General features: G+C 33.8%; 1 protein-coding gene across 1 annotated transcript; it reads right to left on the bottom strand.

The window, feature by feature from the left end:
- Positions 1-4,906: 4,906 nt before the first annotated feature.
- LOC108335495 (cytochrome b5) lies at positions 4,907-10,876 on the bottom strand. The gene is made up of 3 exons (XM_017571518.2): positions 10,720-10,876; positions 5,410-5,476; positions 4,907-5,283 (listed from the first exon to the last, which is right to left on the bottom strand). Exons 1-3 carry the CDS (start codon positions 10,804-10,806, stop codon positions 5,060-5,062), a joined length of 378 nt encoding a protein of 125 aa, XP_017427007.1. The 5' UTR covers positions 10,807-10,876; the 3' UTR covers positions 4,907-5,059.
- Between the last annotated feature and the right edge of the window lie 4,550 nt (positions 10,877-15,426).

Below are 15,426 nucleotides of genomic sequence, written 5' to 3'. Positions count from 1 at the left end.
CCTTCACTAAAGCTCAATAAATTGCTCCAATGCACCAACCATGTTTCTTGTCCTTTCTTCCTTCATTCATTATAAAATGAATGCAAAATGTGCAGCAAAACACAATTCACCAAGAATCAAACGGTGAAGAAAGAATTCAAGAGGAGAAAGAGAGAAAGTCACGGGTACTACCGTGAAGAGAGAAACATCACCGAGAGGTGAAAGACACTGTGTAGTAGAAACTGTGAGTGTGCAAAAGAGAGTGTTTTTGTATATCATCCGAGAGAGTGAGATTTATTGAGAGATCCTCAGAGAGTGAGAGAAACACTGTAATCCTACTTTCATAGTGGAGATAATTTTCTGGACTAGGTCTCGTGGTTTTTTCCGAGAGGATTTTCCACGTTAAAATTTCCGATGTTATTTTTCCCTACGCATACACAGCTATTTTTACGCTTCCGCATAGTGCCCATTTTGGATAACATTACAGACAGTTTGCTGAATGAAGAGTCCAGAAGGAAAGAAAGAGGAATGAGTAGTCACTCAGAAGCCAACGTTGTTGAGAATAGAGGAAGGAGTGAACACAAAAGCAAAGGAAAACGTGAAAAGTCACGAGGAAGATTCAAGTCTCGTTCCAAAGGTTTGACATGCTTTTATTGTGGAAAAGATGGCCACAAGAAGCAAGAATATAGATTCCTGAAAAGAGATCAGAAGAATGGAACTATACACCCTGATGTGATAGATCCCAAAAAGAACTTTGAAGAAAGGACCACAACAACGGTGGTATCAAATGATGAGAATGTGTTCCTTATCACTTAGGTAAACTATTTAAATATTGCTTTTGATGACTGCACTTGGATAGTAGATACCAGAGCATCTTTCCATGTTACTCCTCATGAGGGATTCTTCTCATCCTATCAAAAAGGAGACTTTGGAATAATGAAGATGGGTAATCATGTCACAAGCAAAATTGTGGGCATAGGAGAAGTGACTTTGACGAAAGAAAATGGAAACAAACTTGTGCTGAAGGAGGTAAGACATGTGCCAGAAATGTGACTAAACCTTATCTCAGTCGGTAAGCTAGATGATGCTGGAATGAACAACCAGTTTGGAGATGGAAAATGGAAACTTAGCCGAGAAAGCATGATTGTTGCTCATGGCAAAAAGGAAGACTCTTTGTATGTCATACAAGGAAAGATATGCAAAGGAGAGACAAATGTTGCTCAAGAAGAAAGTAAGGAGTTGTGGCACAAAAGACTGGGCCACATGAGAGAGAAAGGATTAGAGATCCTTGCGAAAGATCATCTCTAGAGTATAAAAGGACAACCACTTGAATTATGTGAAGACTGCCTAGCAGGTAAGAAGCACAAAGTATCTTTCCATAAATATGATAATAGAAAAAGAAGGGAGCATATTTTGGATCTTGTGTATTCAGATGTCTGTTCAACATCCGAAGGTCCCTTGGTGGTGCTCAATATTTTGTTACCTTCATTGATGTCCACTCTAGAAAATTGTGGGTCTATCCTTTGAAGAGAAAAGATGAAGTTCTACGAATCTTCAAGGAGTTTCATGCCTAAGTTGAACGTGAAACTGGTAGAAAGTTGAAATGCTTGAGAAGTGATAATGTTGGAGAGTATAGAGGTCCATTCGAGCACTATTGCAAGACTCATGGGATCAGACATGAGAAAGTACCTCCCAAGACACCTCAAATGAATGGCGTAGGTGAAAGATTCAACAGAATGATTGCCGAGAAGGTCAGAAGCATGTTGTCTCATGCAAAACTTCCCAAGTCATTCTGGGGGGAAGTCGTGTTAACAACAACTCATTTGATCAACTTATCACCATCAAGACCATTAAACGGTAAGATACCTAACATGTTCTCTATTAAGACGTGATTAATTTTTCATAAAAGCATAAGAACCTTTTGACCTGATTCTTTGATCCAGGATTCTCAATCTCCATTAAAATATCTTGTTTTTATAATTTTAATATATATAGTTATTTTTTAATGAAATATTAGGATTTTATAAATATATAAATATTTGAATTAATTAAATTAATTATGAATTAAATAATTTTGTTTGTAAATATTTAATATTTATTTTAAATTATTTTAATGAATTAATAATACTTAACACTACCTAAAAAAGATTTTAAAATTTTCATATAATTTTAAAATAAATTTATCAATTTTAAATAATTTTTTTTTCATAAATTAAATTAATTCATACAAATTATCTAATTAAACATTTAAAAATAATATAATAAAACATTTTAAAATAATCTAATATAAATTTGCAAATAATATAATTAAAAAAAATTATCAAAAACACTATATCAAATATGAAAATCCGAAAGAAGAAATACTGGATCTTGAAATCCGATTATAGAAGAACCGAGACAAAATAAGACAAAATAGGAATATCAAGTGATAAATTGCGTATAGTGTGAAGAACCTAAACAAAAAGTAGTTACATTAACCTTTCAAATAAAAAAAAACACTTAAATGAACCTCTCTCACAATTTTGAAATAGAAGCAAAGCGGAGGCTAATGGAGTTAGGGACGTGGAAGGGAAGGAAAGAGTGGAGAGTGGAGGAGTGGTAGTGACAAAAAGATGTTTGATGATAAAAACTGTGGAGGATGGTTGCAAAACAACATTCATAGAGAATAAAAGAGTGGAGGAAGATAGAAATTGTAGCACATTTGTAAAAGTTTCTTTTAAAATAACCCTAGACGTCATTTTATGCCTTGATTATAATAAAATTTGAAGCAAAATTCTCTCGTTTAGATAAAATAATTGAAAAAAAACAAAATTGTGAAAAATTTTGAAAAATTTTGTGCACCTTTTTGCCTATGTTCTTTGACAATTGAAGTAGAAAAGGATATATTGCTTCAATTCTTACAAGAACTAAGGCAAAATAGGGTATTCTAAAAACCTAAGTGAAATACCTTTAAAATTTGAAAATTTTTATTACACCTTTTGATTTTGGTTCTTTAACAACCGAAACAAAAAAAGATGTATGGTTTCAATTATTAGAAGAACTAAGAGAAATGAGTGTATTTGGCCTGAGTTTTAAAAAAAACTAAGGCCAAATACCTTTAAAATTTTGAAAACTTTAAAAATTTTCATGCATCTACTGTAGAACTGAAATCAAATTTATTCTCCCAAATAAAATAATTAAAAAATTGTGAAAATTTTGAAAAATTTTAAAAGTTTTGCACACTTTTTAGTTATGACTGTTGGGTTGATTATTTGAGAACAAAAGTCAAATCTCTTCTCTATAATGAAATAAAAAAGAAAATTGATCTTTTAATAAATGAAAACAAAATAAGTATATCACTTCACTTCAAATCCAACTAAAATTTATAACTTCGTGAAATTTTTAAAATTGTCACAGTATCTTTGCATGTTTAATTTTCTTTAAAACCGAATCATAAGACAAAATAAAAAGGCAAATCTACACTTCTGCAATAACGTGAGTTCGGTACTAATTCCTCCCCGCCCTCAAGATTCGATTGTCAATCTTACTTTTTAAGAAAGTTCTACTAAAAATACTAAGTATGGGGGCGTTCTTCTCGGCCTAGTGGTCGCGACACTAAGTATTGTGACCATTGTCACAAGACCAACCACACTTCTGATAACTGTTGGATTAAACATGGTTATCAACAAAATCCTAAAGCTAAATTTGCTTCATCCAAACCTTCTGTCAGTATGACTGAGATTAATCCCTCTGCTGTTGAGCTTCCTGCCATCAAGAACGAGAAAGCTTATGCTTAATTTGGTTTTTCTCGAGAGCAGTATGAAGTTCTTCTAGCCTTACTCAAGCAATCAGAGTGCTCCCTCTCCCACTGCTCTTGTCCATCAATGCACCACTACACCCTCAAGTTCTATCCTTCCTTTTTCCTCTTGGATATTAGATAGTGGTGCAACTAACCATATCTGTCATTTTCAATCTTCTTTTCAACACCTAAAACCTATTTCTCGAATTTCTATACAATTGTCTTGGGCAACTTAATTCTGCACGATACACTTTTTGTTGCTGAATTTTTTGTTCAGTTAATATCCATTCCTAAATTGCTCACTTCTAGCAATTGCATTGTACTTTTTTCTCAAAATACCTGTGTTATTATGCAGGCCAGTACCTTCCAGATGATTGGAGCAGGTAAGAAGTGTCAAGGCCTATTTTATCTTTCCATTGTGACTTCAATCTATCAAAATCAAATTTTACTTTACCATGTTCTGTTCTTACAAATAACAGTACTCCTTGTAATTTGTGGCATATATGAAACTTGGTCACCCATCCAATAAAAGTTTACAAATTCTCATATCTCAATATACTGATATTTTTCTCCTTCTATTCTTGCATGTGATGCTTGTGCCTTTGCTAAACAAAAATGGTTGAAGTATTCTTCTAGCACCACTAAATCCACTCATTTTTTCCAACTCATTCTTGTTGACATATGGGGTCCAATTTCTGTTTCTTCCATTGATGGATACAAGTACTTCTTAACTATAGTTGCTGACTATAGTAGATTTACTGGATTCCTTTTCTTAAAAACAAAACTGATGCCAAACCCTTTTTCCAAAGTTTTATTATTTTAACGGAAAACCAATTTTCTTGCAGTTTAAAGCAAATAAGATCAGATAATGGAAGAGTTTAATAAGATAACGATTTTTACAACACCAAAAGTATTTTTCATGACACTTCTTGTGTTGCCACCCCTCAACAAAATGGAACTGTTCAGAGATAGCATCAACATCTTCTCAATGTCTGTCGTACCCTCCTTAAAATGTGTTTTTCTCAGTTATAAACCGGGAACAAAAGGTTTTGTTTTGCATGACCTTCACTCAAAGAAAAATAAGACTCCGCAAATTAATCAATAAATCTGAAAATGCGCATGTTTCATCATCTATTCTTTGACCAATCCTTTAATGTAATATTATGCATGTAATCAATTGTTACCATATTGAAATAAGCCAGTCTTTTCTAATGACATCTATCTTTCAAATGAATACAAAACAAAATTTGTTGCAATGATTTGCAACATTAATATAAATTGAATTGCAGACTTTGTGTAATGTTACTTCTTACGTAAGTATAAGAAACCAACTACCACTGAGATACCAACAAAGGTCACAGGAACAGCCCAATATTGCTTTGTCAGCTGCATGAATTTTTCAGAATAGCTATGCTTGGTGGAAACTGGAGGTGATGGGTCGAGCTCACCAATGCAATACTGCTCCATAAGTTCTCTTGCACTTTTGCTGTGGCCAGCATCTTCAAAATCTTCTGTTGCATCTTTCCCTTCATTAAAGTAAAGTATAAAAGGTGCATTTAGATTTGAATACTGACATTGGATGAATTTTTCCATGCTTAGATTTGCATGCAGTCCAAAGGGTAATGAAGAATATAGGAAGCTGAGGAAGGTACCTGTTGCAGCAAGGATTACATCGTCTCCACCAGGATGATCATCCAAATATTGTGTCACGTCGTATACCTGCATTGGCAAATGACAAAACAGGTCAACAAATAGAACAACAATTGAGAAAAATTGAAAAGACATTTGTGAAGAGCATTTGGAAGCTTCAAGCAGCTAGAGCAATCATGAGGTTGGATTTTGGATTCAAAAACCTTAACAGAAAAGTATGGATTGAGAATAACAGAAGCTGGTTTCCAAAGGAGCTTGAATAAGTTGGGTAAACAGCTTGTGGCTGGAAAATAATGTAGCAAACCAATAGGGACAGATTTAAACTAAAGGATATATTACGAACCACACTCACTCAAGAATAATGTAAATATTAGCCATAGGTAAATTTTCACAATTGTATCCAAATAATTACAAATACATACATACATAATAAGCTCCATTGGAAGACCAGATAGCAACAAGGCATATAACATTGTGATTATACAACCACAGGAGAGAGTTAATTAAAGAGCGGAAAAGACTAAAATGGGAATCTGATATCACACCAACCATTAAATGGGTGTGCAGTAGGAGAAACAGAAGTTGTAGTAGGGGATCACAGGCAACTACTAGAATCTCTTGTAGGGTGATGCATATATGTGAGGGTAGGGAGAATGTAGAGATGTTCCCAAATGAAGAAGGTAACATATGAAGAGAAAATTGAAGCAGTTCGGGTTGTAGAGCTAAGGAGGGCAATGCCCTAAGATAGTTTCAATGGTGGGAGGGGTTCACTGAGAACATAAGTAGGGTGTGTTTTCCCACCACAGGAATTAGAAGATTATAAGATTTGATGATTAAAAATTCATATGGACATTAATTGGCATTGAAACAATTGAACTCAATAAGTGTATAGGGGCCAATATAAGATGGACTCGAAATTCCTGAAGTGCTCAGATCAAATGTATTTGAAAAGGATTATTTTTAATGGTCTCAAGGAAGAAATCAAGTCAATGTTGAAGCTCCATCCTGCTGAGTCACTCAATAACTTGATAACTGTTGCTAAGTTAATAGTTTTGTTTTTGAATGTCAGTCATGAAGGAGGAAATGGCAAAAACATGTCAAGTTTTAGTCTTGATTGATTGCGGGGCTTCTAAACTTGATCACCATTAAGTTAGTTCGAGAATCATATTTCAGGTTACTGCTACCATTACATATTTTGATGAGGTAAAAGATGATCATAAGGTAGTCAAACTCAAGTGTTTACCCAAGTTCATGGAAATTCAATAGAATCTGACTCGTAAACTCATAAAAACACTGAATATTGAAAAAAAAAAAAAAATTATAGACATCATGCATGAACATAATACCCTATAACTAACTATTCAACATTTTAACCGTAATATGGGTAAAATATTGTTTCAGTCGCAAATAATATCTCAAAATAGATTTTTATTCTTTTATTACATTTCAGCCTCTAAATCTTACCTAAAAAATGCTTTTAGTTCCTACGAATGACTAAATGCACCATGTTTCCGGTAAAATTGCATGTAAAAATGCAATAAAATTTTATAGATAAACGAAATTTCGATATATTTTGAGGGAATTAAAAATATTATACATTTGAAGAAAATAATAGACATAATAATAAAATATACCAATTCCTACAAAAACTCGTTATAATATAAGCTTTTAAATAAAACCATTTATAGAAGAACTAACGACTTCCAATTTCCAATCCTCAAAAAATATCTTCAGTACCATCAATGATGGAAACCATTGGCTGTTTGCTTAAGATGAAGGACCATCCACTCAAGCTCCAAGGAAACAAAGAAGAGGAAAATTTTGCTCTAGGTTAGATTTGGATGCTTTAGAAGTGATTGGTTCTTGGTTGCTATACGTTAAGAGTGGTTTGATCAAGCAAGCTTCAAAGAAGAGAAGAAGAAATAATAGAAACCAATAATGGAAAAGGAAGGGAAACATACGGTTAGGAGCCCAGAATTGAAAAGACAAAGAAGAGTAATATTCTTTATTTATAAAATAAAAAGAACATAAAATAGGAGAACACTCTCTCCTCCAAGGGTTTCCCCTTCACAAGCTCAATCACAAAATTATCCAAAAGTCCCCTCCATACCAGGACACCACCCCAACTATATAAAGGTCACAACTACCTCTTAATATGTTTCCTCCTATCATACACATTATATCCTATCACATACATGTAAGTTCAATTTGAACTCTGATCTTGAAGTTCTTAGAGGAACATGGAATAGTTGCACACTCTTCCTACTCCGATATGCCTGCCAAGATTAGGCAAACAAACAGGAGTCTAGCCACTTAGGATATGATGACAGGAGTCTAGCCACTTAGGATATGATATCATATACGTAAGATAGAGCTTTTAAGTAGAAGAAGATTCACACACTTCTCAAACCAACATCAATGTCATTTTTTTCCAAGTTGTGTTTACAAGTTCACTTGGTTCCTATGTATAGAATTTTGATTGAGAGCTTTAGCCTAATTGTAAAGCATATGGCACACATATCAATCCTATTCTAACTTAGGTTTGGTTAATCTTAAACCAAACAGGTTGCCTAGAATATAACCTATAAAGAATTAACCCCAAATGATACTATGAGATGAACACTGGGTAGGATTAACTCTTTCTAAACTATCTTTATTATTTCTAATAGTCCTTATTAATTTGTTGGCTTGATGAAGCCCTTCCTTCAACTCCTTAGCCTTGCTTCTAGTCAAAACCCCCCAAGAAGCCTCCTTGATAGCTTGGACTCTCTTCTCCCTACTTTGGCCATGCTACTTGTAGTTACTCCTCCTAGTGTGTGTTCTTCATGATCCATGATCACATCAATCAAGCTCTTCCCCAGATAAAAAGGCATCTTTAAGATTAGCATCAAGAGCCAAATTATCAATCTCAAAAGCATTTGAAGTTGGACTACTTGAACTTTCAAGTAGCTCACCATGTTGCCATCATCACGAAGTTGCTCAAGATCAACATTATTCCCTTTAGTTATCCATTCAGCACCAAATGGAAGAACAATTGTTCTTATTTCCCAACTTCTTAAGTGCATAACCATTTAACTTTAATATATATGCACAAATGTAGTCAATAGTATTTTTATATTAGGTAAACTCTTACGAGTTTGAGCCAAGTCTACAAAGGCTCCATGAGGTTAAACTATTGAGTTAGACAACCTTATTTGCACTGAATATTATAGGTCCAGAAATACAATCATTTCAAACAGAGAACTTCAAAATTCCAAACATAATAACATTTGTAAAACTATAAGAATCCAAATATACAATTATTATAACATTCCTGTACGATGGAGAAGATAATAACAAGTGAAAGGATTGTAATGCAGACAGAAAAAACTACATCAGCTTTTCAGAATTCCTGATCTTTAAATATGTGGCAAAACCACAATCAAGCTCAATTTTAACTTTTTAATCAAATGATTCCACTCTCCAAACTCAAACATCAGAACTTCAGAATTCCAGATTTTGATATGGGGCAAAGGCACAATTAAGAATCAACTTTTAAATTTTATTCAATTGACTTCCAAAAAAACATTTTCACCAGTCTAAGTACAAAATAAGAAAAATGTGCAGAACAAAACTTGTCTATATCAGCAAAATGCTTCCACACACTACTTATTAACTGTATATAACGCACATGATGGACACCAATATCTAAAGGTAGAAGACTTTATTATCCTAGCAGCAGGTAAGCCAGGCCAAATGCTTTGTAAAGGAAAACGAAAAGGAAATGCCATAACAATCATCTCATAACAAGTTTATTCATTGATGATTGTTAGAATATTTACCCTATTTATCATGATTATATTATATCTAGGATTACCCTATTTATCATGATTATATTGTGTCTAGGATTATTCTATTTATCATGATTATATTGTGTCTAGGTTACCCTATTTATTATGATTATATTGTGTCTAGGTTATCCTATCATGATTATATGTGTATAAAGTTACCCTAATTATCATGTACTCTTATATCAATTTATTTTTATAAATAGAAGATTATGAGAGGGATCAATCAAGCCCTCAAGAATTATTTCTTTTCAATCTGATGATATGATTGAAACAAGACTTTAGAAAAACATCAAGATGAAAATGTCTTGCCTCAAAGAAGAGAATACCAGCTAACAAAAAAGAATACAGCTACTTTACACACACGCAAATTTCGATGAGCTTCATATATTTATGTAATTTCAGAAAACTAGTCGTTGGCAACTGCGTATATTTGAAATTAATTTTTGCATATATTTAATTTAGTTGCATTGGAAGACCTACTTATAAGAAAAAACATGTATTATTATTTAGCTACCAGTTATACGTTTGCCACACTGTGTAAAGCTTCATGTTATCACGAAGCTCGTAAAAATCCGTGTGAAAAGTAGGTGGATTGTTTTCTTTCAGTTTGAAATACCCTCCTTGAGAAGAGACATTTTTAGCCTAATGTTTTAATACATAGAAAAAATAATTTCGAAGAGATACAGTTGCCAGCAAGAAGTCTCTGAAACTACATAAACATATCTAAGTCAAGAATGACGTAACACATCAAGGAAGAATAGGATGACCACATTAGTGTCTGGCAAACCCATGGTCCGGTAGTTATATCAGCAGATTCAGGAATAGAACTTCAAGTCATTTATTTCCAGTTGAATCATGCAAGATAAAAAGTATGAGAAATATTGCCTAATATATGTAAAAATTGTAAGCTAAAAAGCTTATGTGAGTTTTACTGTGTCACTAATTAATATCAAAGTTCATTACATGCTAACCACAGCTTTTAATCCTTTCTTTCATCAAAGAAAAAGGGTAACAGATTTACTCATTTGTCACAGTAATGGACACTCCTACGCTGTTTTAGCTTATAAAATGTTTGGCAAATAGCATACTAAAGTAGTAGAATTAACAAAATGTTACAGATTTCAAAAGTGTGGGAGAAAAACTAAAACATAAGATATATGAGGTATTCCCCAACCAAAGCTATGTAAAGTTCCACTAAGAACAAGATGATAGAGAAGCATCTGAGTTAGTTAGTTAGGAGAGTTATGTTGGAAAAACAACCAAAATGTTCAAAACCTTAAACAACATCATAGGACATAATTTAAATCGAGCAACAAAAAATCCCAGAGGGCAAGCAATACTAAAGAAAAGAGAACAGAAATTATCAGAGGGATAAGCACAAATACAGAGATTTAATACAAAATAAAAGGTATGAAAGCAAGAAGAGAAAACCCACATAGGGAATTGGAGAGAAAAAGGAGTCAATAGTTGAAAAGGTGATACCTTTCCACCGACGAGGATCCAGCAATCGTCTTTGGTTTTGTGGTGGGATAAATCTTGAATGGCGTAGAAATTGGTGAGGGTTGGCATGTTAAATTTTGTTGGGAGGGAATCCAGGATGTTAGGAAATGGGGAGGAATCGAGAGCGATGGAGCATATAAAGGGAAGACTGGACTACCCAACACGACAAAACTAAACCTTCCAATTTTAGCCTTCAGTAACCACTTTACATTTAAATAATTACTCGTTACTATTTTATAATTTTCTAATGTAAAAAAGTTTTACAACAATGAAAAAAAAAAGTGAACATGTAATTATTTTAATTTGAATATGCTACTAATATAAAAAAAAATCATATACATGTTTACACTATTATTATCTATACTATTTTATATTATATTTTCAATTTTAATTTTTAAGTATTTTTTTAAATTGATTTAATTATTTTATCAATTTTATCTGTTAAGTGACTCAATTTCTTTAATTTTTTTTTTAAAATTTAACTATTAATGTATACACCAAAACCGAACACTTATTATGAAAACCAATTTCCTTTAAATAGTTATACACATTGTTATAGATACAACTTCTTACCACTTTATTGTATATATAATTGTCATTTCAAACTCAATTAACTATTCACAGTAGAAACCTACACAATGAAATAAACATCTATAATAAAATTATTAAATTGTTTTCAAAATATGTTTTATATTTTAATAATTATTTTATTTTTATTAATCATAAAAAATAGGCATACCTAAACTTATTTTATGTGTCTCCAAGGTTATAAATAGTTTTTATTCACCCAAAAAATTGTTATCAAAATGATGTGGCATGTAGAAGTAGTTAAATCAGTTTACTTAGTTGTAAATATTGAATAAACTATGTGTTAAAGAGATTGACAAATATAAAGTAGAATATGTTTAAATATTATTTCTGTATTTATTTTAATTTAATTATATTTTATGATTTATTTTTTTATTAATTTGATCATTTGGAATTTTCATTTATACATGACACTTTTTTATTATTAATTTTTTTCAATTAAGTTATTCTATTTTTTTCATATTATGTATTATATATATATATATATATATATATATATATATATATATATATATATATATATATATATAACCCTAGAAAATGGTGTTTCAGAAGTGGTGGTAGTATAAAAATAGTGAGACTCGATTATTTTAATATTAAACAGTTTCATTATAAATAATTTTGTTATAAACGAGTTTCATTATTTTAAAACGTATCATCTCTTTAGAAACTACTTTTCTAGAGTTCTCTACCATCTCTCTAACCTTTCTCACTCTTGGATCATCTATTCGACAATCAGAAGGTACCTTGACGATCCTGGCGTAGAGGGCTACAATCTCTACCGATCAATTTCTTGTTTTAAGCCGGTAAGTTATTTCCCCTCTTTCTCCGTACACTCTTGGATCGTGATCATGCAACGATTTCTGTTTGCATGTATCTGGTTGTTTTCGCTTCAATTTCTAGCTCAATTTAGGTTCTAAGGTCGGTTTTTCTATCACCAATCGGTGAGTTGTAGGTTTTTGTAGAGTTTTCTTGTGGTGCAAGCAACTATTGGTGTAATTCTTGAGTTGTGTTGTTGATCAGAGGTAAGGGAAGCTGGATTTTCTCTATAATTATTGAATTATTTCTAGCATGTGTAAAGGTTATGTTAGTATTAGAATTGTTGGACTAAAACTTCAATGGCTATGTTAGAATTCATGTATGCAATGTGGCTATTTTGAGTGTGCATGTTTGAACTGTGAAAATATAATAAATTGGATTACATTTGGACTGTTTGAGATGCATGAGAAGTGTTAAATTTGTATTAGTATTGGAGGGTTATGAATAAACACTGGTGGTCTTAGTTTAAAGCTAATTTAAAGGAAGTGGGATAGTGAAAACTTGATCTAAGAGTTAGAAACTAAATTGGTCAGTTGGGATAGGCTAATGAAGGTATTTGAGACTTGTTAGGGCCATTAAGGTTCTTTAAAATGTGCCAAAAGTGGTAGATTGGGTTTTGGTTATATAAGTTGGTGATTTAGAGGTTTTGAAGTATGAATTGGTTCATAATCACTACAAAATGATGGTAGGAGGGTTTAGAAACATTTAGTCAAGTCTAATTAGGTATATAACACAATTTAGGAGTGTTAGAAGTTAGGCAAAATAGTTAGAATTGGTAAACTTGGGTTGGGTTGCTTAATTCTGCAGAATTCGTACTGCAGAATTATGCAAACTCACTGTGCGAATGAATTCGCACAACAAGTGGTCTTGGCGAGTTGCTCTTTGTTTAAGCAATTTGCACAGCGAGAGGGTGCGTTGTGCAAATGGCTATGGGGTTTGCTCTCTGTTTGATGATTCACACAGTGAATCATTTAGCTGAGCGATTGGAGGTGGTCTGGGGTCACTGCTAAATTAATTCGAATAGCGAAAGGTGGCGCATAGCGAGTGTTTAGGGGTGTCTGGGCCACTGCCTAGACTTTCGCATAGCGATTTGGGGCGTTATGCGAAGGGGTTGAGGTATGGTACTATTGGAATTTTATTCGCACAACGAGATTGGGTCGTTGTGCGAGAAACCTTTGGTTTCGCTATGGGAGAGGGAGCGCTAAGCTAATGATTCAGGTTTTAGTTTACTCTTTAATTCTTTTTTCTAGTTTGATTTAAATGAAGTTTTGAGATCCATTGGGAAGTATGTATGAATGTGTATTAAGTTATATGATTGATCATGATCTTAGTTATGTTATAAATGAAAGTATGTGGTTTCAAGGTATGATTGATGGACGTAATTCCATGATCCTCATGGAGAGATTACATGGTGGTGCCCTGTGTAAGTTTAAAATGATTGCAGGAAGCTTAGTCTTGGGGGTTATCCTGAAATTCCAATGGTCTTTCATTCTCAAGTAGAGAGGATTGAACCATGTCGTGAGGAGTAGCAGGAGGTCCTTAGTCTTGGGGGCTTCTAGTATGCCTCAAGGCCCAGAACAGACTAACCTCGTGAGTGTGGTAGGGTGAAATCCATCGGCAATGGCTTTACAAAGAAGCAGAGGCCACCACGAGTGCATGACCCGCCATAGCTCGACAATCATTCTAAGTCCGGACAGTCGATTTAGGTCTTTGCATGTTAAGATGTTTGGATTGGATTAAATTAGACATGATTATTATATGCAATGCTTTAAACTTATGATGTATTGTTTTCTATCTAGCTTACCCTTGTTTTTCTGTGTTTGTCTTTGTATGTTGTTTCTCTATTGCGATGATTACCTAATGGTGTAAGCTTAGGGATTCATTTTTTTTCAGTTGTTCCAACTAGAGATGGGGGAATTAGATAGATCTACAGAAGTAGATCTCTTCTTTGAGCGAGGTTTGTTTCATCTAGTGGTTCTTTTAGCATCTATGTAACGTTTCATTTTTTGTAGTTTTATACTATTAAAATGGGATGTTACAATATATATATATATATATATATATATATATATATATATATATATATATATATATATATTGGTTTAAACCCTCGGATGGTTCTCATATTTGTATGAGAATCTCAAGTGGGTCCTCATATTTGTAACTGTCTCAATTGGGTCATAATTTGTAAAATTGAGCCAATTTTGCTCTATCCGTTAAGTTCTCACAGACGGTGTTAAACTATGATGATGTGTTTATGCTGATGTGCATTGTTTAATTAGATGAAATTTTTATTTAAACTAAAAAATTATGACATGGAAAATTAGGGTTTTTCATTATGCAGAGGGGAGGAAAAAGTTGTGTCGTCACACATAGTGGAGGCGCGAAGGAGATTGATATTAAGGTGGAATCGATCTCGCGATGGCACTGCTCTCATGGATGTTGGCGGTGAAACTGAACTCGCGTCGAGGTGGTTATCTGTTCACGGTAGTCTCTTGTGATGATGGTGAAGTGAGAATGAACGTTGCGATTTGGTTGGTTCTCAGGGGTTTCTCTGTTTTGATTTTCTACAGGTCTATGTGTCAAGTGATGGTGGCAGAAGGGTTCCCCTACTCTACGAGTTCGAGATTCTTGTTATTGCCATGAAGGAGGCTCATAGAGATTTGTGAATCGCAACAACCATTTTTGTCGCGATTTTGATTTGGTTTTCTACATTTTTCAGGTTCTCGGTGAAGAAGATGAATGTTGAAGCGAACATTACGGAGTCGCTATTAGGGTTTTTGCTGTGGGGTTGTTACAGGTGATTCGCGAGAAGAAGATTGTGGTGGAAAAGTTCCCCTCCTCTGCGATTTTTGGATTTTTGGAGAATGTCATGGAAGAGGCTTGTGATTTGGCTTGCAGAGATTATGGATGTCTTCGTGGAGATTTGCGAATCGCAATGGCCATAGAGGCGTTGTTGGCGTTTCGGTGATGGTCTGATGTGGTGGAGAAAATTGGGTGGTGGTGTGAGGTCTTACGCTGTTGATGGCGGCGGTTGCCTGTGTGGCAATGACGGAAAGGTAAGCGTTGTTTGTGCTACGAAGAAGATGATGCATTGAAGCTTAACGGCAGCGCGGATGAGGGTTTCTGATGAAGGTTGATAAAGGAGGACGAACTAGGTTTAGGCGACGGCCTTGCGGCACTGCGACATGGACGATGATGGTGGCGGCACAATTGCGACACGACGACAAGGGTTAGGAAATTAGGGTTTTTGTGGAGAGGATGATGATGTGCAACAAGGGT

Source organism: Vigna angularis, chromosome 10 (genome assembly GCF_016808095.1).
Source record: "Vigna angularis cultivar LongXiaoDou No.4 chromosome 10, ASM1680809v1, whole genome shotgun sequence".
Classification (NCBI taxonomy): Eukaryota; Viridiplantae; Streptophyta; class Magnoliopsida; order Fabales; family Fabaceae; genus Vigna; species Vigna angularis.
The sequence above is the reverse complement of the archived record's forward strand: the minus strand, read 5'-3'. Positions and strand labels throughout refer to the sequence as shown.